Raw genomic sequence first — 22,272 nt, forward strand, 5'->3', positions numbered from 1 at the left:
TGTAGGAGAACGTAGGGTAGTCAAGCTTCCAAGACTCCAGACACATCCAAATGAGGCGCTGCACGTGGCAGTCTGCCTTTCTTTTCCCAATAAAATCGTAAATATTTTTTAAAAAGCACAAACACCACCACAACACTTTGCAAATTCACAACAGCTATAACTAATTCGTACAGCTATAACTAATTTTGAAGCCTCTTAAAGCAGGTAAAGTACCTACAAGAGGACAAAGTACTTCTATAACATACTATTAAACAGAACCCATATATTTATTATTAAACAGAACTTAAATTGTCTCATTCTGTATATAGATCATACACATATTTTTTTTTCCCGTTTCTTTCTTGACCCCATGATCATCTTGAGCTTTCCCTTCATTTCATACACTTTAAAGACAACCACTCTAAGTCACAGGCTAAACAGAGCACCTTCCTGGAGGGGAGGAAGGGGGGCATTGGGGTGGAGGTATCAGTGGGGCTAAAAAAGTAATTTGGTTGGTAAATAAGTTAAAACTTTAAAAAATAAAGTAAAGCCATCAAGGCTATATTACAGAGTAGAAGGCAGAATTCACATGGATCTCAAAGTTTAAAACATATGCCTTCAAAAGGACTGAGAAACTATTTCTTGTTATTAGAGGCAGCTTCTGCTATTTCTCAAACTATAGATGTTGATTACTGTTTCCTCCATGAGGGGCTCTTGAGAGTACCTGCCTTGAGAAACCTGCAGCGCTGAACAATGGCAGCAAAGAACAAGAGATTTTAATTTCAGTAGATTCCTGTAGCAGGAGTGTGGAGAATGAATTGGGGCGGTGGGAAGGGGAGAGAGAGACCTATTAAATACCCGTGTGTATTAAAGTAGCACCATGAATTTGAAGATGATGGCTATGAAAAGGTAAGATATTAAGGAGGTGGAAGGTAACAGATTTACTAATCATATCACAGGGAGCAGAGGAAAGGAAGAGAAAAAGTCTCCCCCCAAACACATACATTTCCTTTTCCACCCTCCTTCTGTATTTTTCATAACATTTATTGTCATCAAACATATCAGGTATTTTATTTACATATTTTGTTATCTGTTGGTAGATTTAATAGAATGCAAATACCACGAAGTTAGGAATTTTCATAGTTTTTAAAAATATGATTTTTGTATACCCTGCTCCTAGAATAATGCTTAGCCCAGAGTAGGTATTCAGAGAATATGTGTTGGAAAAATGATTACATGAATGAACATTGGTTGGGTGGAGGAGGACAAGGTTTGGGGAAAATAATGAGTTTATTTCTTTCATTCTTACAAGCCATTCATCTGGAAATGTCCACTAGACAGTTAAATAAATGCCAGTGAGGACTCAGAAAACATGACTGAGATGGATCCAACTGGCAGCAAAAGGATGAGCTTATCCAGAAAAGTATGTAAAGTAAGAGAAGCAAGTCAAGAACAGCGGGGCACCACAAGAATCGGAGAAGTCACTTACAAATAAGACTAACAGTATATGTTCAATTTCACCTTTCTAATTCTGACTTAACACAGACAATACTCAGTTTAATGTGGGTAGGCAGTCATATTTTCCAAACCTGCTGAAAGTGATTATTCTTTATTTTTTCTAACCCATCTTTCTGCAAGAATCCACTTTAAGCAAACTAGATAGGACAAGTATTATTCAATTTTGTTTATGAACCAAATATTTATCTCCATTTCCTTATTTCTAATGAGTTGAACCATATCAAATTGCTGATATTTTACTGTATTTCTCCAACCTATAAAAATGTCAACTTCATAAGTCCAACCTAATTAATACAATAGGGGTAATATTATCCCTAGCAGTCTTGTTTACCTGAATGAGAAACTAAAGCAGTATCATAAGACTCTATGATTACATAGGCTTGTGGAGAAATAAATTTCTGTGCCATTTTATAACAGGTACATTTAGGTCATTTTATTCCTTGTAAGGAAAGAGGGAAGCAATTGGCTTACTTTCAGCCTTGGCTATAAATGACTGGTATCAGAGACCGTATTCTTTTTTTTTTTTTTTAGATTTTATTTATCTGACAAAGAGAGAGACAGCTAGAGAGGGAACACAAGCAGGGGGAATGGGAGAGGGAGAAGCAGGCTTCCCGCGGAGCAGGGAGCCCGATGCGGGGCTCGATTCCAGGACCCTGAGATCATGACCTGAGCCCAAGGCAGACGCTTAACGACTGAGCCACCCAGGCACCCGAGACTGTATTCTAACAGCAAGTAGTTTGTCAATTTTGGGGAGCTAAGTTTGATCACATTGTTCTATTCTTGGAGACCCTTGCGGTCACTCTCAATCTGGGATAGTCTTAATCATAGTGGATAGTATGGTAGTAGATAGTAGATAGATTCTACCTACTTGATTTGTTTTCAGTGCCCAGGTAAGTCCTTTCTTTGACTTTTGACAATTTAATTATAATAAAGCATAATATAATTTAATTATAATATAATAGCATGTCACAGCCCTATTTGGGTTCAACCTATTTGGAGTCTTTTGGGCCCCATTCATGGATCTGGATGCCCATTTCCCTCCCCAGGTCTGGGAAGTTTCCAGCCATTGTTGCTTTAATATACTTTCTGTCCATTTCTCTTTCTCTTCTCTTTCTGGAATTCTTATGATATGAATATTGTTTCATATTGTGTCCCATAATTCATTGTGTTCCATAATTCCCATAGGCTTTTTTCACTCTTTTTCATTCTTTTTTCTTTTTCTCCTCTGATGGGGTAATTTCCAGTGTCTCATTCAGGTTGCTGATTCTTCGGCATGGTTGAGTCTCCTTTTGAAACTCTCTATTGAATTCTTCAGTTCACTTATTGTATTTTTCAACCCTAGAATTTCTAGGGTTTGATGGGGTTTTGGGTGGGTTTCTGTTTTGTTTGTTTGTTTGTTTTTGATGGTTGCTATTTCCTTGTTAAACTTGTCATTTTTTTCGTTGTTTTCCTAATTTCATTTAGTTGTCTGTTTTCTTGCAGTTCACTAAGATTTTTCTTAAGAGGATTGTTCTGAATTCTTCATCTGACAGTTCATTGATTTCCATTTCTTTAGGGTAAGTTCTTAAAGCTTTATTAGTTTCCTTTGGTGGTGTCATATTTACTTGATTTTTTGTGATCCTTGATTCTTTACATTGGAATCTGTGTATTTGAGTAATGGGGCTCCTCTTTCAGACTTTACAGATTTACTTTGGGAAAGACAGTTCTTCATCAGTCAGCTCAGTTGGGGTTTTTGGGTGGGTCTGCTGGTAATGTCTTTGAATAGAAGAGGCCTACTATTATGGTCTATTTTTGGGTGAGGCAACTGTTCAAGCTCTGAGGATGGGGATGGGAGAGTGTGTCACTGGGTGAGAACAGCTGGACGGGATTGCTGGCATGGTTCTCTATACAAGTGAGGCTGTTGGAGGGCCCCACAGTACCTGGTGAGGCTTGCTAGATGGTCAGGACTGGGGACTATCTTCAGTAATGGATGGGGCTATGAATTAACTTCCTTGCCTTAGCAGAGTAGCAGGACAGAACCCAAGTCTTATATAGCTCATTGTTTGGGGACCCAAATCAGGCCAGAGTGTGCACTGAATTTTGTGCTCAGGTGAAGCCATTGTTTTTGCTCTGCAGATGGGAAAGCCATGGCTGTGCTCTGCTCCAATGTCACTGAACGGGCTACACAGCTTCCCGTGTGCTCTGGTTAGGTTCCCTGGCTAGATAAGCTGAAGTCTGTATCCAGCGATGAGCAGGGCTATGAATCAGATTCCCTGCCTGGATGCAGCAGGAGAAGCAGCTCTAAAGCTGGTACAGCTCTTCATTTATTTTCTTAATTCAAGCTCACCCACACCCCAGTTCCCTGTCCAAACAGGGCCACTGGCTTTGCTCTGCAAACTGTAGACTCTGCCTGCTTCTAGGCTTGAGTCCTGCTGGGTTACATGGCTTCCAGGTGTTTTAGCCAGCCCTTCTGATCAGATGGGGCCAGAAGACACTCTACAGCAAGTAGGGCCCTGTCTCAGCTCCCTTGCCTGGTGGGAAGGGGGTGGGCTGCTCCAGGCTACTCTCAATTTCCCAAACAGGCTCTCAGGTTGGGAGAAGCCAGAAGCTACCTTCAGCCTTGGCTGTGAATCAATTCCCCTGCCTATGCACAGCATGGGAACATTCTGCACCCCATACCGGCTTTGCTCTGCGGGTGGTCAGCTCTGCTCAGCCACCTCTTAGCTTGAGTGCTGCTGGGCCACACAGCTTCCAGGAGTTGTCACCAGCCCTTCTGGTCAGATGGGGCTGGGAGACACTCCACAGCAGATAGGGTTGTGATTCAGCTGCTTGCCCGGGCATGGACAAACTGAGTTCTAGGGCCAATAAAACTCTGTCTTTGAGGATCTGACTCAGGTGGATTTGCACCCCACCAAGTTCCCTGGTCAGAGTGCACTCCCGCCTTGGTTCTGCAGATGAGCAAAACTGCTGGTTGGGATTACTACTTGGGCACTGCAAGTATGAATTCGGTCTTCTGAGATCTGTGTGCTGGTTGTTGCAAGTTTCTCCCCCCTTTTCCATCACAGATTCCCAGTAGCTGCAGATTCCCCTGATGTGAGATCAGGGAGGGGCTCCTCCAAAATGGCCCACGATGGTGGGGGGAGGCCAGTTGTCCCCCTAGGATTCTCTTTTCCCACTGGAGGAAGGAGAGGCTCAGGGGAGACCTGTCTGTGTGGCACTAGGCTGTCTTGGGGGAGGGGCAATGCAGTCAACATGTAATCACTTCTTACCCTTCTAAAGCAGAAGCTCTTGGTCTCCTTGGGGCAGGGGGCGCTTCAGCCTCAACTGCATTTTCTAGGATTCTCAGTGGTGTCTTGTTTTTGAATAGTTGCTGGTTGTTCTGGTGGGAGGTCATGATGTCAGGAACAACCTATGCTGCCATCTTGGTGATGTCACTCCCCAACATCAGGGTTTTATTTTTGTCGATTTGTTTTTGGCTGAACCAACTGAGGCTTGGTTTATTTATTTGTTTGTTTGTTTAGATTTTAAGTAATCTCTACACCCACCGTGGGGCTCCAATTTACAACCCTGAGATCAAGAGTTGCATGCTGTACTTGATGTAGGAAAGACGTTAGGGTTTGAAGCCGATGGCCAAGAAAGAATTCTTGAGATGGATGTCTTTGGTGCGGAAAGGTGATTTTATTAAAGCACGAGGACAGGACCCGTGGGCTGGAAGAGCTACACTGGGGTCATGAGGAGTGGCCCATTATATACTTTCAAGTTGGGAGGGGGTTAGGGATAGCGTAAGTCTCTAAGGAATTTTGGAAGCAAGGTTTCTAGGACCTTGAGGGGGCTAGCTATTGTTGGGAAAAGGTCATTTATTACCGTCTAATAAAACCTCCAGTCATGAGACCCTTCAGATGTGTATCGGTGGACCATATGCTTGGGGGATGATTGCCAACATGTATCTTGGGGGGTTTAGAGATAAAGGAAGTTTCCAAAGGAATTTTTATACATTAAAGTAGATTTACAGCATCCTGGTGTGTGTGTGGGGGGGGGGGGTGTGTTCAGGCTAGGATTGCCTTTTGCCCTTAACAAAGTATTAACATTGAGGCAGTTGAGTCCCTAGAGGAATGTCACTCTGCCTATTTCAAGGACTTGTCAGTGGGCTCTAGGTAGTAAGGAAATTTAATAATTTTTCTTCTGCCTTTGTTTCCCACGTCATACTAACTTGAACCAACTGAAGCATTTTATTTTATTTTATTTTTTATTTTATTTTGATTTTATCTTTAAGTAATCTCTACACCCAACCTGGGGCTCCAACTTACAACCCAGAAGTCAAGAGTCAAACTCTCTGCTGACTTGAGCTAGCCAGTGCCCTGAGGCTTTTTTTTTTTTAGAAAAGACACTTTAATGGGCTTTTAGTTGGAAGCATGGGCAAGAGGGGGTACCCAGGGCGGTAGACTCCCCCCAAGGGTAAGCTGAGAACTGGGGCTGAGTCTTAGGTGGGTCTCCTGTTCCCAGTGCTCCCCTGCACAGCTCATTCCCCCAAAGGCTCTATGGCAGGCACAGGATGGGGGAGACTGGGAGGGACCACAGAGGCTGCTTGCTTGGACAGGACATCCGATGACTCGGACACCAGCCTCTCATGACGGGTCTTGACCTTCTTCACCAAGCATGGCCTTGGAGGAATTGGCACTGCCGAAGGAGCTGGAGCGCCCACCAGAGCCAAAGCTGTACTAGAAGGAGCTCAGTCGGTAGCGGAGGCCAAGGCCCCTGAAGCCCCTGGAGGCAAGCTCGGCCCACCTGAGTAGCTGCTGGTGGGCTTGGTATGAACATTCACCTTCTGCATCCCACACTCCTGCCGGCTCTCGCCGTCCTCCAGCAGCGTGCGCGGGTGGCGATCTCGCTGACCAGCGCCAGCCTGACGTCCCTGAGCCCTCTGTTCTCGGGCAGCTGCTGCACCAGCTCCTGCTCAGCTCGCTGCGGGGCGTTGGCGTCTTTAATGGTCCCCTCCCCCGCGCCGCTCCGCATCAGCTCTGGTGGCCTCCAGGGAAGCCCTCTGGCCTTGGAGGCCCTCGATCTCAGTCTGGAGTCGGCTGATACTGCGGTTCATCTCGGAAATCTCCGTCTTCGCGCTTTGGGGGGCATCAGTGTGATTCCCAGCCAGTGTCTGCAGCCCCTTGTACTGGATCAGGTACGCGTTCTCAGTCTCGGCCTGGCTGTAGCTGCAGCTGCCGCTGGCGATCCCCTGGTGCAGGCTGGGCCTTGACCTTGGCGGTGATGCCGTCCTGTCCAGGGAGCTCCTGTCGTCCACCGAGGGGACCGCAGAGGTGTCGGAGATCAGCGGCCTGAGGAAGCCCATCTCTCAGGCCGAACCCTCCAGGCGGGACTCCAGCTCTGCCTTATTCATGTAAACTTCATCCAGAGCCTTCCTGCTGAGAGCAGATGCATTCTCCATCTCTGCACGCTCTCTGATCTCTTCCTCCTGCTTATTCCTGTAGTCCTCCGCCAGCCCCTGCATGTCACCACGCTCCACCTCCAGCTTCAGCTTCTCCCCGGGCTACTGTGTCCAGCAGCGGCCCAAGGTTGCCGATGAAGCACTCCGCGTGTTGTCCATGTCACTCTGAACCATCTCCTGCTGCTGCAGGACGCTCCACTTGGTCTCCAGAGTCTTGTTCTGCTGCCCCAGTTTCTGCACCTTGTCCATAAAGGAGGCAAACCTGTTGGGGAGGGTTTTGATGATCTTCTCCTGAGTGCCCACGGCCTGGGTGTTGGGGTTCACCTCCAGCTTAAGAGGGCTCATCAGGCTCTCGTTTGGGGACAGCTGTGGTGCCCTCCATAGCCCCGCTGTAGCCTCCAACCACACTCATGCTGGTGCCCAGGCCACCTCGGAACCTGCTGCCCACCCAGGAGAAGAGCCAGGAATCTGCTTCTACGTGGGAGACCCCAACAGCAGATTTTATTTTATTTTAATTTTTTATTTGACAGAGAGACACAGCGAGAGAGGGAACACAAGCAGGGGGAGTGGGAGAGGGAGAAGCGGGCCTCCCGCAGAGCAGGGAGCCTGATGCGGGGCTCGATTCCAGGACCCTGGGACCATGACCTGAGCCGAAGGCAGACGCTTAACGACTGAGCCACCCAGGCGCCCCAACAGCAGATTTTATTAGCAGGAAGGATGGCGGGAGCTCAGATCTGTAGGGCCTCTGAAGGGGCAGGGTGGGCAGATGATTCCAGGAAGTTAGACAAATGCTGTCGAGTTCATAGTCAGGGCAGCTGTGTTCTGATGGGAGGGCACACTTAGGGATTCAGCAGTACCCCTTGGGTAAATTGTGTTCCTAAAAAATTCTTTCGAGGATCCAAAGAATGTTTGGGAAGTGACTTTCCTGTGGAATCCTGTATGTAATTCATGACGTGATGAGTTTCGTTTGAAGGTTTATATTGTGCATATGAGTATGCTGTGAAGAGCTGAAAACATACAAGGTAGGTATTAATTATGAAGCAAGATGAAATCGGCAACAAGAAATCGTCTCCACCTACTTTTTTCTTTTTTTTAAAGATTTTATTTATTTATTTGAGAGAGAGAGAATGAGAGAGAGCACATGAGAGGGGGGAGGGTCAGAGGGAGAAGCAGACTCCCTGCCGAGCAGGGAGCCTGATGTGGGACTCGATGTGGGACTCGATCCAGGGACTCCAGGATCATGACCTGAGCCGAAGGCAGTCACTTAACCAACTGAGCCACCCAGGCGCCCCTCCACCTACTTTTTTCTTTTTTTAAATATTCCTAGTCACCTAACTTGCTAAATGCTAAATTTAAAAAAAGCCTCAAAAAATAAAATAAAATAAAATAAAAATAAGTCTCCAGATTGTAGGATAACTCTTTACATTGCTGCTCTAAGCTCATGCTTCTAATTTCATGGCAGTAACACTGTATGAACTAAGCATTAAGAAGTTATAAAATACCAAATTCCCACATTAGGAAATACGAATGTTATCTTGTTGTTTAAAGATTTTAAGTAATCTCTACATCCAGCACAGGGCTTGAACTCACAACCCTGAGATCAGGAGTTGCATGCTCTACCAACTGAGCCAGCCAGGAACCCCACTGTTATCTTTTGATGGAAGAACACTGAAAATAAAAAGGGAACACTCAAATCATTTTTCTTTCTTTAACTGTTAACTTTATTTGGAGCAGAATTTTCCTTACATAAAGTTAATGTTTTTAAACACCTTCGGACAAACTATTCAAAACACAGTGTTTTATTTCAGAAGGGGCTTGTGTCAGTGGTTTTCTGTCCTCCTCTATTCTCATCATTATGAATATTTGCTTTTTAAATAAATATATTCTCAGCTATTTCCTTGGATTCAAATCCGGTGACTAAACTGCTATCAGTACTAAGACATCTGAGATCAGAAGACTGTTTGGGTCATTTCAAATTCACATTAGCACAGTGTCTCTAAGAAACTGATAATACAGATTGATGTGATGCTTGCCTCCAGTTTGTCTTCTTAATAGTTTCCATGAGAGGGTCCTCACAATAAGTTATATAAAATACAGTACTTTGGTTGGAACTTGTAAAAATAATTCTAAAAATTAAGCACATATATTGAACAAACGAGTTGCTATAGTATGCTTTAAATGATATAAAATAATTAGCATGTCAAACATTTTCTTATAAACGTATTGCTTTTGGTCATACACTGAGCTGGAACATACAGCCTGTGTTCCTTTTCTCCTAAATGGCACAAGACGATGGCTCGATGGCAGGGAAACACCACTTCACGAGAAAAGGTGGTGCCCATGAGCCCCAGCAGTACTGGTATTTGTACTTAGGCGTTACCTTGATTGTATTCGATTTTTGATAACGTCAGAAGATGACACAATGTCAATTAGTTATATGTATACAGTCCTTTAGGCTATCTAAGAGAGGTGTCCAAAAAAAACTGTTTGAAAATCCATTTTCTTCCTACTTAAACCCTATCATGCACGAGCTGGGTGAGTGCTTAGTAATTAATGGAATTTTATTGTAAGATGAACAATCACACCAAGAGTAGCTCTTCTGCCCACGCAGCTTGCCTTGCAGTTCACACATGTACCCCCGGCACAGCACTATCACTGGACCTTTGGGTGTGCAGTGAGAGCCATCCCTGTGCCATTTCCCGACGTCCCAAAAAGCTCTCTGACCGGAAATGAGGTATAGTCATGGATAAGGTACAGTGAAACGCTTTCATTCCTCTTGGTGTCTTATGGTACATCGTATAATTCTCTACTAACTAAAAGATATACACTCCAGGTAGCATTTGATTTTCACTTAACAAAAAATGGTCACGATTCCCTTCTATAGTAAACAGCATGTATACACATTCGTCCTTTACCCATTACGGGGGGCAAAAAAAAAAAAAGAGAACTTTCTAGGATTTTGCTGGTTCTTTAGAATTTACATTGTTTTTTCAGTCTTCTGGTTTTCTCAACTGCACATCAGCTTCTCGACTTTCACATGGATAAGCATGTTTGGCTTTCTAAGAGAAGTTGTTTACCCATAAATAAAGGAAAAAGTAAGAGGACGAAAACGGAAATATTTTCTGAATTTGGGCCCACAAAAGTATTACAAAAACAATTTTATAATGTGTAATAACCAGGTGACTAGGTTTTTTCAATTTAAAAAATGTCATGACCTTAATATAAGCTAGAGTGCCAAGAATATAGTATTCACAATCCATTCGCTTCTCTAAGAGGTATTTACAATTTAAAACCAGCTTTCCAGCAAGCTGGGTAAGGTTACAGATTAACTTACTTTTTATATATAATACAGAAAGGGAAAATAAATATTAATTGCAGTAAAGGACTCATCTCTGAAAACACATTTTCTGTTGCTTTAGATAATGAGTTGAGAATATAATACAGAAGTGAACTCAGCTTCAAGTTGTGCTTACATATACATATTTGTTTTCTGAAGCTTTGCTGCCAGTTTGTTAACAGAAAATATTACCTATCAAATCCACATCCATTATGTGCTTTTCTCATGCCCCTAGGGATCATAGTGCTTGGTCAAGTACATTGTTGTGCCAGATTCTCCAAAGCAGAAATTACTCCCTGATTTAGATTAGGGCCCCTTGGGAGCCATGGCAATTTGTTCAGGCTGCAACTTACTACCAATACATCAAAGCAATAATTTACCCACATATTGGGTTGAATCATACCAAAGTGCCAATATTCACTTTAATCTATCATTTTACCCTACAGAAATGACAGACAATTTCATATGGCTCAACCTGCTAGATCCTGGAACCTGGAACCAAATGAGAGTAGCTTGGGGCCAGGGAGAATGTGAGTCAACACACTGTTGAGTTCGTATCGTGTTCCCTGGCGGAGACCTTCCCTCCTGCCTTTCAGGTAACCACTGCTGGAGGCAGACGTACCCTACAGAGATGGACGAAGAGCGGACCTTTTGTCTTTTTCTGTCTCCAAACTAGCTTTGTCATTTTCAAAATTGCTGTAAACATTCCTCTCAATGGAACAGCCTCTGTCCAACAAATAGAGTTCCCACTGTGTGAAGAAACTACACAAGGGTTAAGAGTTCAAATGTGGCACGCTACCGACATGACCCTCGTGGTAGCCGGGACTTCCCAGGTCAGTGGAACCTCTCCCATAAATCTTTCCTGCTCCCCAAAGTGCCCTGAGAATGTGGCTAGGACAGAAGGTTCTTTGTCGTCTGTTCCTAGCCAGGCCTGGAGAACTGAGCTGTATGCAAAAGTTGATCAGTTATTATAATAACAAAATCTTCTGCTGCTTTGAAACTTAGCTTTTTGGTCGTGCATCTTGATAGGGATACAAGTTTAACGGACTGTGTTGACCTTTATGTTAAAGACCTGTTGGCTTCAAAGGCTTCCCTTTTGGGGGTACTTATACAACTGGATTTCAAAAATGGAGGAAACATAAAAAAAGCGGGAGAAAATAGAATGTGATGGTCCAGCGTAATAAAACCTGGTTCATATCTCCAACCACCTTGCATATCTCCAACCACCAAAAAGGGTTGTTGTAAAAATTTCAAAAACTATTTAGAGTTCTTCCAGCTGGGAAATTCATTGCATAATAGTATTTTTAGAACAGCACAGTGGTGTCACAAAATCAAACCAATAACCTGATATCGAGAAAAGCAGAAGATCATTTATCTAGCTCTGAGGTTGGTCCAAGAAAGCCTGAAGTACCAGCGTGCCACATTTAAAATTTAACCGCTTCACAAATATCTGCCCGCGTTGAGTAAATAACCCTCTATCGGGTGGCCTTCAATTGCACCCCTGCTGCAATACTGCATCAGTATTATTACATTTTTAAAAATCTGTATAAAATATTATCTGGAACCCCAAAGGAAAATCAATTAATTCTTAAAAAGTTCATTACAAAGTTGACTGTATAAAATGCTAAAACATAATCCATATATACAAAATGCGCTGTTTAAGAAAATAATGGGACCCAGTTTTAGAATAAAATAATTTTGTACAAAAAAAGGGTATTGCATTCAAATCAATATTTAAAAAAAATCTTAAAAAGAATATTGAAATGTCTTAGTTCAGAAGAGTAACTATAAAGTGTTTGCTTTCACACCATCTGCCGGTTTCTTGCCGGCAGAACACCAGTTGGCCGAGGGACCGTGTCTTGCTTTCCCCTGAGCCCAGAAGCTTCATGCTGGTCATCGCCGAGACGCGTACTTAGAAACCCAGTCGGTCCGGCCATGCACTGGCTGGGCAGCTGGAGGTCGGGGCATCAGCCCGGGAGTGCTTCTAGGCTGGGTGTGGAAGAAAGGTCGTCCGGGATGAGGTCTCACAGCCTTCAGGGAAGAATAGCCTGCAATTAAAGAGGAAGGTGGGTCGGACTGATATGGGACTCCCGCAAACAAAGGAAATAAATGCAGCTTGGCGACAAAAATATCAGAAAATGGGAGTTCAAGAGAAGCACTGGTGGGCGACTCACAGTCTTCCCTCTCTCGCTGAAGGATAACTCTATTCTAGTGTTGTCCGGCCAAGAATAGTGGTGTCATTCCTGACCCCTCTTTTTTCACAGCCCACGTGTCATGGGTCAGCAAATGCCACTGGCTCTCCCTTCCAGATACACTCAGAACCCGGCCCAGCTCAGCTCTCAGCAGCCTGGCCCATCACTCCCTGCCTGGATAATTCTGGCAGCCAGTTGGTTTCCCTGCTTCCAACCTTGTTCCCGGCCCCCAGCCTAATGACAACCTGCATGTGAGTGAGGCTGCAAGATGCAAGTCAGATGGCCTCTCGCCTCTTCTCCAGACCCTCCGCTGGCTCCCATGTCCCACGCAGTCAGTGACAGCAAGCTTACGGTGGCCTGCAGGGCCTCATACCACCCCACCTTCGGTTACCCCTCTCTCCTGCTTCCAGGCCCATGCACTAGGAACCCAGTGCTGGGGGCAGTCTCACCCACACCGCAGGGCTACCCGCTCACCTCCTTCACACCTTCACTCAACAGTTCCTTTGCGGTGCGGTCTTCTTTGGCCACGCTCTTTATTTTATTTATTTTTAATTATTATTATTATTTTTTAACATATAATGTATTATTTGTTTCAGGGGTACCGGTCTGTGATTGATCAGTCTTACACAATTCACATCGCTCACCATAGTACATACCCTCCCCAATGTCCATCACCCAGCCACCCCATCCCTCTCACCCCGCACCACTCCAGCAACCCTCAGTTTGTTTCCTGAGATTAAGATTCTCTTATGGTTTGGCCTCCCTCTTTAAAAACGCATACTCCAACTTCCACCTTCCTTATATCCCGCCTACTTCATTTTTCTCCTCAGCACTGGTGAGCATCTGCTTCGGTTTACTTATTGTGTGTGGGGTGTAAGTTCGTGGGACAGGGAGTCTTGTCGGTCTCCTTCGTTGGTGGGTCCTCGGCCTACAACATGCCTGGCACAAAGCCATTATTCGAGGACCGTTTGATGAGCCGCTTCATGAATAGCCCAAAACAGAACTCACCAGGAGAAGGGTCTGGAATAGGTGCCAAGTGTACCCTCTGCACAGCAGAACCAACTTCTTTTTTCAGAAAGGATGGGATATAGTTTCCAGTCAGTCCACTAGAACTTGTTGAACTGGAACCAACTGATTCACAAAAGCAAAAGCTCATTACTACAAAGACCCCACGTGCACATAACACCAACAGGGTTACACGGGTGCGGAACAATAAAGAATTGGGCATTTACTTTTAGGGGGAAATACGATAAAAACAGTGAACTGCGAGCAGAGCATTCCTCCACACCACACTGTCGGAAAGACGGGGAAGGGGGGCAGCAAAGACAGGGCCACTCCTATACCCTGCGCCTGAACGGAGCCTGGATGCTTGGTTCGTTCAAGACAAAGGACATGTGCGGGGCGCCTGGGTGGCTCAGTCGTTAAGCGCCTGCCTTCAGCTCAGGTCATGATCCCAGGGTTCTGGGATCGAGCCCCGCATTGGGCTCCCTGCTCCATGGGAAGCCTGCTTCTCCCTCTCCCACTCCCCCTGCTTGTGTTCCCTCTCTCGCTGTGTCTCTCTCTGTCAAATAAATAAATAGAAAATCTTTAAAAGAAAAGAAAAGGGACATATGCATTTTTCTTTCTTTTTTGGAATAACGGGTTTAGCCTGTTCCAAAATTTGCTTTTTCCACGCTGTAACAGAGAATAGTTATCCTTCCATGTCAGTATATACAAATTCTAGAATCTGGCTAAACCATAATTCAGCGAACTGTTCTCTTACTGAGCAGTACACAGGTGATCTTAATTATTTAGCTATGGGGGCACTTGGGTGGCTCAGTCGGTTAAGCGTCTGCCTTCGGCTTAGGTCATGATCCCAGGGTCCTGGGATCGAGTCCCGCATCGGGCTCCCTGCTCCGTGGGAAGCCTGCTTCTCCCTCTCCCACTCCCCCTGCTTGTGTTCCCTCTCTTGCTGTGTCTCTCTCTGTCAAATATAAATCAAATCTTTAAAAAAATTATTTAGTTATGACAAATAATTCTACGCTAAATACTCTGGCCCGTAATCAGAAAAAGTAATGATTTATATTAAATATATTCATTTTTTATGACATTTTCATAATGAGAGTGTTTTAAGGGCTGGAACTGTATGCGACTCATCTTACTATTCCAGGAGGTTAATGGGATGCCTTATATGTAGCAGTAATCAATACATATTGGATGGATGAACAGAGATCGATAAGCCTCATTAAGACTTCAGGTACACAAAGAATGAGGAACAATGTTATTACAGGCCGTTATACAAACGGAAGTTATATTGGGGGGAAAAGAGAGAATGTGTGGCAGAGTGGCAATGCCTGGGTAAGGGGCTGTGTTGTGCTAGGGCACATTCTGCATTTTTGGTGAAGAGATACGAAAAAAAAAATGGGAAGAGAATTTGAACAGGTTAAGTCACAAACGGGGAAAAACGTATAGTCCGTGAACACACGAGAAGATGCTCCACTTCATTAGTACACAGGACATGCAAGCTGAAGTCACAACAAGATGACGTCTCACACCCATCAGACCAGCACACAGTTTGCAATCTCAACAGTACCAAGTGCCATCAAGGATGCAGCACCACTCCCAGACCCTGCCGGAGAGCAATTTGGCAACATCTGTAAAGTCAAAGATGAGCACACCCTTTAACCTGTTTACATTATCCCCAGAGAAACCTTCACGCAGGTGCGTGGCAAGAGGGTACACCGAGGTTCATTTCCACACTCCTCCTCACAGCAAAGATGGTTCCCAACTTACACGCTCATCAAGAAGAGAAGGATAAATACATTATGGTCCAGTAAAAGTAATAAATTATGGGATGATACAGTGATATATGTTATATATGTTTTATAATATATACTATGATATGTCTTACATGTATGTGTAATTGCTGTATCATAATATAATTACTAAAAGGAGTGGAGATCCAGAATTATGTTTGTACTAATTTTTGAACATGTAAGAACATACTGTGTGGTTCATGAATCTTTTAAAAATGCATAGAAATAATAAACACTCAAATCAGGTGGGGGTCGGAGGGAGAGGGGGAAGAGGGAAAGGGTAGGAAGGCCTAGATAGTGGGCTTCATGAGTATTTGCAAAGTTTGACTCCTTGACCTGGTGGTGGTGGGTACATGGCTGTTGATACCTCATTTCCTTCTTTTTTGTATTTCTCAAAATAAATGAACGTGTAATGGATAAAGCCGGGAGAAGGGACGCCCAGATGTTTTTCCCTGGCAGTGTGGAAAGAGAAGCAATGCATGGCAGGGGCTGCCTGTGTGAGGGAAAATGAGGCGGGAAAGGGGCCTGCTGGGAATGGGGTTAGCCCGTCTGGAAGGCTTATGAAACTCATTTCTCATTTTAAAAAAAGGTGGGTATGAGAAAAAAAAAAAAGTGGGGATGGCCCTCTGAGCTGTCCACCTTCCAACCAGAAGAGGTTTTTCGATGCTCTGGACTAAGGCTGGGTCATCAGAGGGAGGGGATGAGATGGAGCAAGGCAGATGGAGCTAAGTTGGATGGCCAGCAGCACAGGGCCTCGGAAGCCAGAGGTGCCTGGCTCCCCAGCTACGCTGAGGGCAGACCCTGCGGCAGCTGGCTGGGTCCCCAGAGCCTGCTGCCAAGAAAGAGACAGGAACATGGCCTTGAAAAAGGGGCCCTGGGTTTCCACCCCAGAAAACCCTCTCATTTCCGTTAGCTTGTCTCTCCGGACCCATCCTGCCACATCCAGAGAATTTGCCTCTTGTCATTTAGGAGTTAATAATCACTACTCACCGGAATTTATTTTGCTGATTACTGATACTGTTCCTGAAGATTTTCCAGACAAACCAGAACTAGACCACGGATTAGATGGAATAAAATCCTTGCCTGGATTTGGAAGTATGCCGTTTCTCATATTTATTCCTAATAGGGAAGAAATGATTTTCAAATGCAAAATACATTATTTCGTCTTGCACCAGATTTCAGTGGCAAACTCATCCCAGAATTCACTTTGTCTAAACTTCCTATGGTTCAATCGTCAGAGCAAAAACTGACCATGAGGTTGTCCGATAGAACGCAGAGGAAAGGAGGAAAGATGGCGACCTGGGGTTTAGTACGCCCAGAGGATGGGCAGCCTGAGAGAGGTCTCCTAAACTTCTCCCAACAGATCTGTCTCACGTCTTCTCTCTTGGCCCCTCTGGTGCTATCCTGGGCGTCAGTGCTTCTGGTCTTTCCCACAGGTACCCCTGCATAGGCCACTGCCTGTCTGTCACCTTCCCAAGTTCCTCTCTGCCCCCCTTCCGCCCGGCCACCTCTGCAGCCCCCTGCTCTCCTCTTTCTGCATTCTGTCCCCCAGACCCCTCTTCATACCTGACCTGGACCATGAGCACCATCAAGTGCTGGTGACCCTCACGGACTCCCTCACGCCCAAGGCTGCCTTGACCTTAATCAATCATCTCAACCTCAAGCCAAACCACCCACTAGACCGCCCACTTGCCCATTTATGTCAAGCACTGCAGCTATTTTTCAGAACTGAAAAGACTGAATTCATCTTTTATCCTCCTTCCTCTCCTAGAGCCAAAAAGAAATAACTAATTCCCTCCCAGCTGGCTCCCTTTGGCCTGTGGCCCCTGGAGTTGGGGGTTTCTGCCCCTGACACCTGGACCACTGTTGTTCCCTGTTACCTGCTCTCTCTTCTTCCAGGTCATCCTGGGAGGCCAACCAAGGGCGAGGAGCCAATCCACCAGTGGGGCCTTCTTCCCACCTCATGTCCCGTGGGTCTTGCAGCCCCAGCCTGAGCCACACCACTCCCCTCACCTGCACGAGAGCTATAGCCTGCCTTCATCCACTCAGCACGAAGATGGGCATGAACCCAGCATGCTCTCCAATTAAAACCCTTCAACAGCTTCCTGCTGCTTGTGAAATAAATCTCAAATGTCTTACAAGACTCCCAAAGATGCCTCGTGCTACGTATATCTCCTCTTACCACGCTCGGGCCACGCCGGCCCCTCTGCCCTTCCCCTCACAAGCCAAGCCCTTTCCTGCCTCCCAGGCTCCCCACTTGCTGCTTCCCCTGCCTGCTTTGTTCTGCCCATTTGTCCCTCCCCATTCTGTGGGGGCCCAGCCAGGAGTCACGTGCTCAGACAGGCCCTTCCTGAGCATTCTGTCTACAGCGGTGCTTCCTCCCTGCCTCCAATCACCGCCGGAACTACTGGTTGTCTATTTGTTTAGGGTCTGGCTCCCACCACTAGAATATAAGCTGCACGGGGGCGAGAGTATTGTCTACAGGGCTGTGGTACAAAGTCACCGCATAGACGGTGGTCCCACTTGGCCACTGTGCTCACCATGATTTCCCCAGTGCCTCGGACACATTCGATGCTCAGTACGTATGTACTGATTGAATGAATCTGTGAATGAATGGTTGGCTGGTGCTGTAAGCTTGGAATCGGGAGAATCTGGAGAGAGGCTTGTGCACCCATCAAACTAGAGCATGTACACTTACCCCCTGTAATACTGCCAGGTGGTGTGACTGAGCACCTACCCCGGTCTCCTGAGAGTACATAGGACTGGTCATTGTTCCTAACCCTGGTCTGGTGCAGGGGCCTCAGGAGTGCCCCCTGGCTCTCACCATCAGTTCCTCCCTCCTGGGCGGCCAGACCCAGTTTCCACTACAACATTTCTTCTTATGCAACTATATATATATATAAAATGTGAGGCCTGGGCTTCAGCAAATATTTTTGTAATGTTCCTGCCAGTTCTGAAGATCTAGAAGGCCCTGGGCACTTGCCTTTCAAAACAGAATCTCTGTGAATACGTGATTCCGGGGAAATGGTTTCTGAGGATGAAAGTAAAGGCAAGCATTTCTATTACCAGGCAAGTATCGCGAGTGCTTCAGGTAGTGTTGCTTGGCCGCAGACCTCAGGGTTGGTGTGTCTCGCCTCTGATAGGAGGTCTGGGTGGGGGCGCTGCTGCCTGTACTGATGGGCTCAGAGGGCTTCAGGTCCAGAACACTCTCAAATCTGAAGCAAGGGAACATGGCTTAGATCCGCATGAGACGGAAAGCATCATGAGAGAGGTACAGATCATTTCACAAACCCCAGACTCGATCTGTGTACAGAGCCCAGGTGCACACTTGCCTGCAAAGAGTCTCCTCACTCTGTCTATTCTTGTTTTTCAGGTCAATCTTGGTGAGGGACGGACTGAAATCCAAGTCATCCAAGTCAGCCCAGTCATCGGAATCCTTTGTCGACCGGGACACAAGCCCCCACCTTCTCCGACTCTTGGGCTTGATCTCCCCATTTTTGTGTTCCAGGCCAGCTAGCATTTTCTGTGCATCCAAGGAGTGGGGGATAAAGTCATACTTGGTATTAATGGAGCTCACCCATGAGTAATCCCCATTCCAAATTTCCTCAGTGATGAAAAGGAGGATCCGGGGACATATCATTCTCAACATGCAACCATGGGAAGTACGTTCCTGGGCCTCTGTCTCTCACCTCTCCTGCACACATCACACCCATTGGCAGCCTATAGGGACACTCAGGTGTACAAGATAAGGATTTTTAAAAAGAAATTTTTTAAAAAATAGATTTATTTTTGAGAGAGAGAGTGAGAGAGAGAGAGGGAAGGGACAGAGGGAGAGGGACAGAGAGCATTAGAAGGCTCCACGCTGAGCGCAAATATGCAGTGCTCAATCTCACGACCACAAGATCATGACCTGAGCCAAAATCAAGAGTCCGGCACTTAACCACTGACTGCATCACCCAGGTGCCCCTAAAAAGAAATTTAAGGTGCTTCTCACACATGGGGAGGATAGCTAGGTTGTCATCTGGGCCTCATCCCTGAAAGCATTGACATGCTTTATTCTGTCATAAACAGAGATGCAGGAGAATACAGCTCAGATATCAGTCATCTTGCCATTCACCGAAAACACTGCAGATATGCTTTCTTTGCCTTCTTAGTAGATCTGGATACTATTTAATTACAGAACTAGCTACAATAGGAAATTTCCAAATACACATTGCTTCCAAAGTTGTGGGCTGGGGTACAGCGAACAGTCTAAAGATACCACTCTGGTAACCTCATGCGGTATCTCAGTGTTGGTTGGGAGCTGGGACTCAGTGAATGAATACGAGTTGACAGAAAAAATACTGCCTTTGCATAAAGCTGTCAGAAAAATCAGACTCTCAGACAGCATTACAAAGCTACTGGTAACTAGATGCCCTTTTCAGGTTATTATTGAATCTAACACTCATTCTTTTTTCTTGAGCACCAGTCCAAGAGAAGGAGAAAGATCTGGGCTCAATTAACAGCCTAGCATTAACAGCATTCATAGGAATAACAACTATAAATTTTATTATGGCACTTTGTGATTTTTCAAAACATCTTCACAATTAGCGGGACCTTTTATTGTCATGCACAGCCTGGTCTGGGGGGCAAGACAGGCATTAGGATCTTCCTTTTACAGATGAGGAAACTCATTAATCCACAGGGATTAATAATAACAATGACTAACATTTATCAAGTTCTGATGAAGTGTCAGCTACTATTTTAAATTCTTTCAAGTATTAACTCATTAATCCCCCAAAAGAACTGTTATCAGGTAGATGCAATTATTACCCCGATCTTAGAGACGAGGAAGGAGGAGCTGGGAGGCCGGGGAACTTGCCCAGGGGCATGAAGCCAGGAAGTGGCAGAGCTGAGACTGGAGAGCCTGGCCCCGTGAGCGCTCCAGGCAGCTCTCAGCCACCATACTGCAGGTGCCTGCCACCAGCACTGATATGAACAGACACAGCCAGAACCTGAATTTAGACCTTCAACTCCAAGGCCAAAGCGCTTTTCACTATTCCACGATATTGCAAAGATACATTTACTGTAATTAACGGTCACTGTAATTAGACTTTATATGCTGAAAAAAGAAAATCTTGCACACAATCAGTGGGGTCAGAAGAGGAACAGGCCAGACAAGTCTCGCTAGCAAATCTTCACTGCTTACCGACGGAGGATTCTTGGTATGGAGGGATGGGAAGAGCAACGGGCTTGGCTTGTCCTCCGGGAGATGGTTCGGGTGATCTGTCCTGGAAGCCTCTGCTTTGAAGGGGTACATGAGATGCTGAGGGGGCTGGCTGGCTTGATGTTGTCTCGAAGAAATCCGCGGGTGTGGCTTGGTTGGGGGCTGGGTGGGGGGGACCGGCTTGATGTGAGGAGGTGGGCCAGCCTTTTCCAGGACATCCTTCTGTGCTTTTCCTGAATCTTGAAGGCTCTGTGTGGTGCTGCCCAGTGGATGCCCAATCTGGAAGTAAGGATATCGAAGAGCCTGGAATAATACATAGGGCTGCTTTAGGAGAAAAGTCTATCCAGGAAGGTTAATAGCATCAGGCTCACTGAGCTACACTTCACGGGACCAGTTTACTGTAGCTTCTTAGCCTAAACCAACTAGAAAACAGCATTGAATGTGTGATACTCTGTATGAGCTTCCTTATCTAAAATGTAAAATGTATACATTTAAAATTATTTGGATAAAGCAGCCAGTAATAGTACTATTACCTTTGCTACTTCTGAAAAGTATCTGGCTCAACAGATGCTGGCTTTTTTCTTTTTTTTTTTTCTTTGAAACTTCCATTTAATATAAGTAGACCTCATTAAAAGATTTAAAGGATATTTAAATAATTTCCATATGCATTGTATCATGGAGCCATAGAAATACTGGTCTGTGCTGGCAAATCCTAATTTTTGGTATATAGTTTGTTTGTTTGTTTGTTTAAATTTAATTAATTAACATATAATGTATTATTGGTTTCAGAGGTACAGGTCTGTGATTCATCAGTCTTACACAATACCCAGTCAGATGCTGGCTTTGTAATTTACTTGCTATATATCTTTTTTTTTTTTTAGAGAGGGAGAGAGAAGGGGGTGGGCAGAGGGAGAGGGAGAGAGAGGGAATCTCAAGCAGACTCCCTGCTGAGCGTGAGCCAATGTGGGGCTTGAGCTCACAACCCTGAGATCACGACCTGAGCTGAAATCAAGAGTTGGACACTTAACTGACTGAGCCACCCAGGTGCCCCTGCTATATGTCTTAAATGTAATATATTTCACCTTTCTGAGCCAATTTCCTCAGCCCGTAAAAAGAAAAAAAAATAATATAAAACTGAGAAAAAAAAAAAAATGAGAGCCAAACACAATAATCTTGGAAGACTCTGAAGAATTAAGTGTAAAATGAGCCAGTATTTTACCCCAGGAATGCCAAGAATGTAATACGTGATAAAGTTAAACCCTGGCTATCAACAACAACTAACAAACCTTGTTGGTTGTTCTGAACAATCCAGTTTTCCGGATAGTCAGGGGATAAATCTTAAAGGGCTGGGTTCACAATTCTTTCTGAAATATTCCCTGTATTCCCTAGTCTTTTTGAATGGAAATCACCAAACAGAACATAACCTTTCTTAATAACTCTGGGTTATAAACATCTGTAATAATTATATGTAAGTGTAGACACAGAGGGCGATACCATGGAGAGTCTGGTAGCGGTTCTGGACCCTGGCATCTAACTTGAAAAGTCTCTGTAGTTCCAGGCATTTTTGCAAACTGATCTGGGGCTGTTTTTAGCTTTTCTGATGCTATTCTTAAAAGTACACATTGTTCTCTTGGTTCCTTGCTACAGATTTTTTTCTTTTCATCTCTTGGGTACAACCTTTAAAAAACTGGGTTCGTCAGAAAGCTTCTCTCCTGCCTTCAGGATATTTGTGAATTTCATCCCCCGGAGTGCACTTCTGAGAGTTTTCCAACCCCGGCCACCCAGAGTCTCATGGTACCAAATTATGGCTCTTTCTTCTCTGAGCC

The 22,272-nt window shown here is 45.1% G+C and overlaps 1 protein-coding gene and 1 pseudogene across 2 annotated transcripts in view; both read right to left on the minus strand.

The window, feature by feature from the left end:
• Nucleotides 1-6,033: 6,033 nt before the first annotated feature.
• Nucleotides 6,034-9,835, minus strand: LOC118000930 (annotated as a pseudogene).
• The window catches only part of CILK1 (ciliogenesis associated kinase 1), a 56,162-nt gene continuing 43,192 nt past the window's right edge, over nucleotides 9,303-22,272 (minus strand). The window contains exons 9-14 of one of the 2 annotated variants that reach the window (XM_034991686.1): nucleotides 20,429-20,749; nucleotides 18,573-18,763; nucleotides 18,307-18,455; nucleotides 16,231-16,359; nucleotides 13,454-13,576; nucleotides 9,303-12,301 (exon numbers count right to left, since the gene is read on the minus strand). In XM_034991686.1, coding sequence (XP_034847577.1) covers nucleotides 12,147-12,301; nucleotides 13,454-13,576; nucleotides 16,231-16,359; nucleotides 18,307-18,455; nucleotides 18,573-18,763; nucleotides 20,429-20,749 — 1,068 coding nt within the window. In that variant the 3' untranslated portion in view covers nucleotides 9,303-12,146. Of the gene's footprint in view, nucleotides 12,302-13,453; nucleotides 13,577-14,357; nucleotides 15,079-16,230; nucleotides 16,360-18,306; nucleotides 18,456-18,572; nucleotides 18,764-20,428; nucleotides 20,750-22,272 lie in introns of those variants that run through there. The other variant, XM_034991687.1, reaches the window with a different exon arrangement.

This window comes from Mirounga leonina, unplaced genomic scaffold (assembly GCF_011800145.1).
Source record: "Mirounga leonina isolate KUSES-001 unplaced genomic scaffold, KU_Mleo_1.0 Mir_53, whole genome shotgun sequence".
NCBI classification, from domain to species: Eukaryota; Metazoa; Chordata; class Mammalia; order Carnivora; family Phocidae; genus Mirounga; species Mirounga leonina.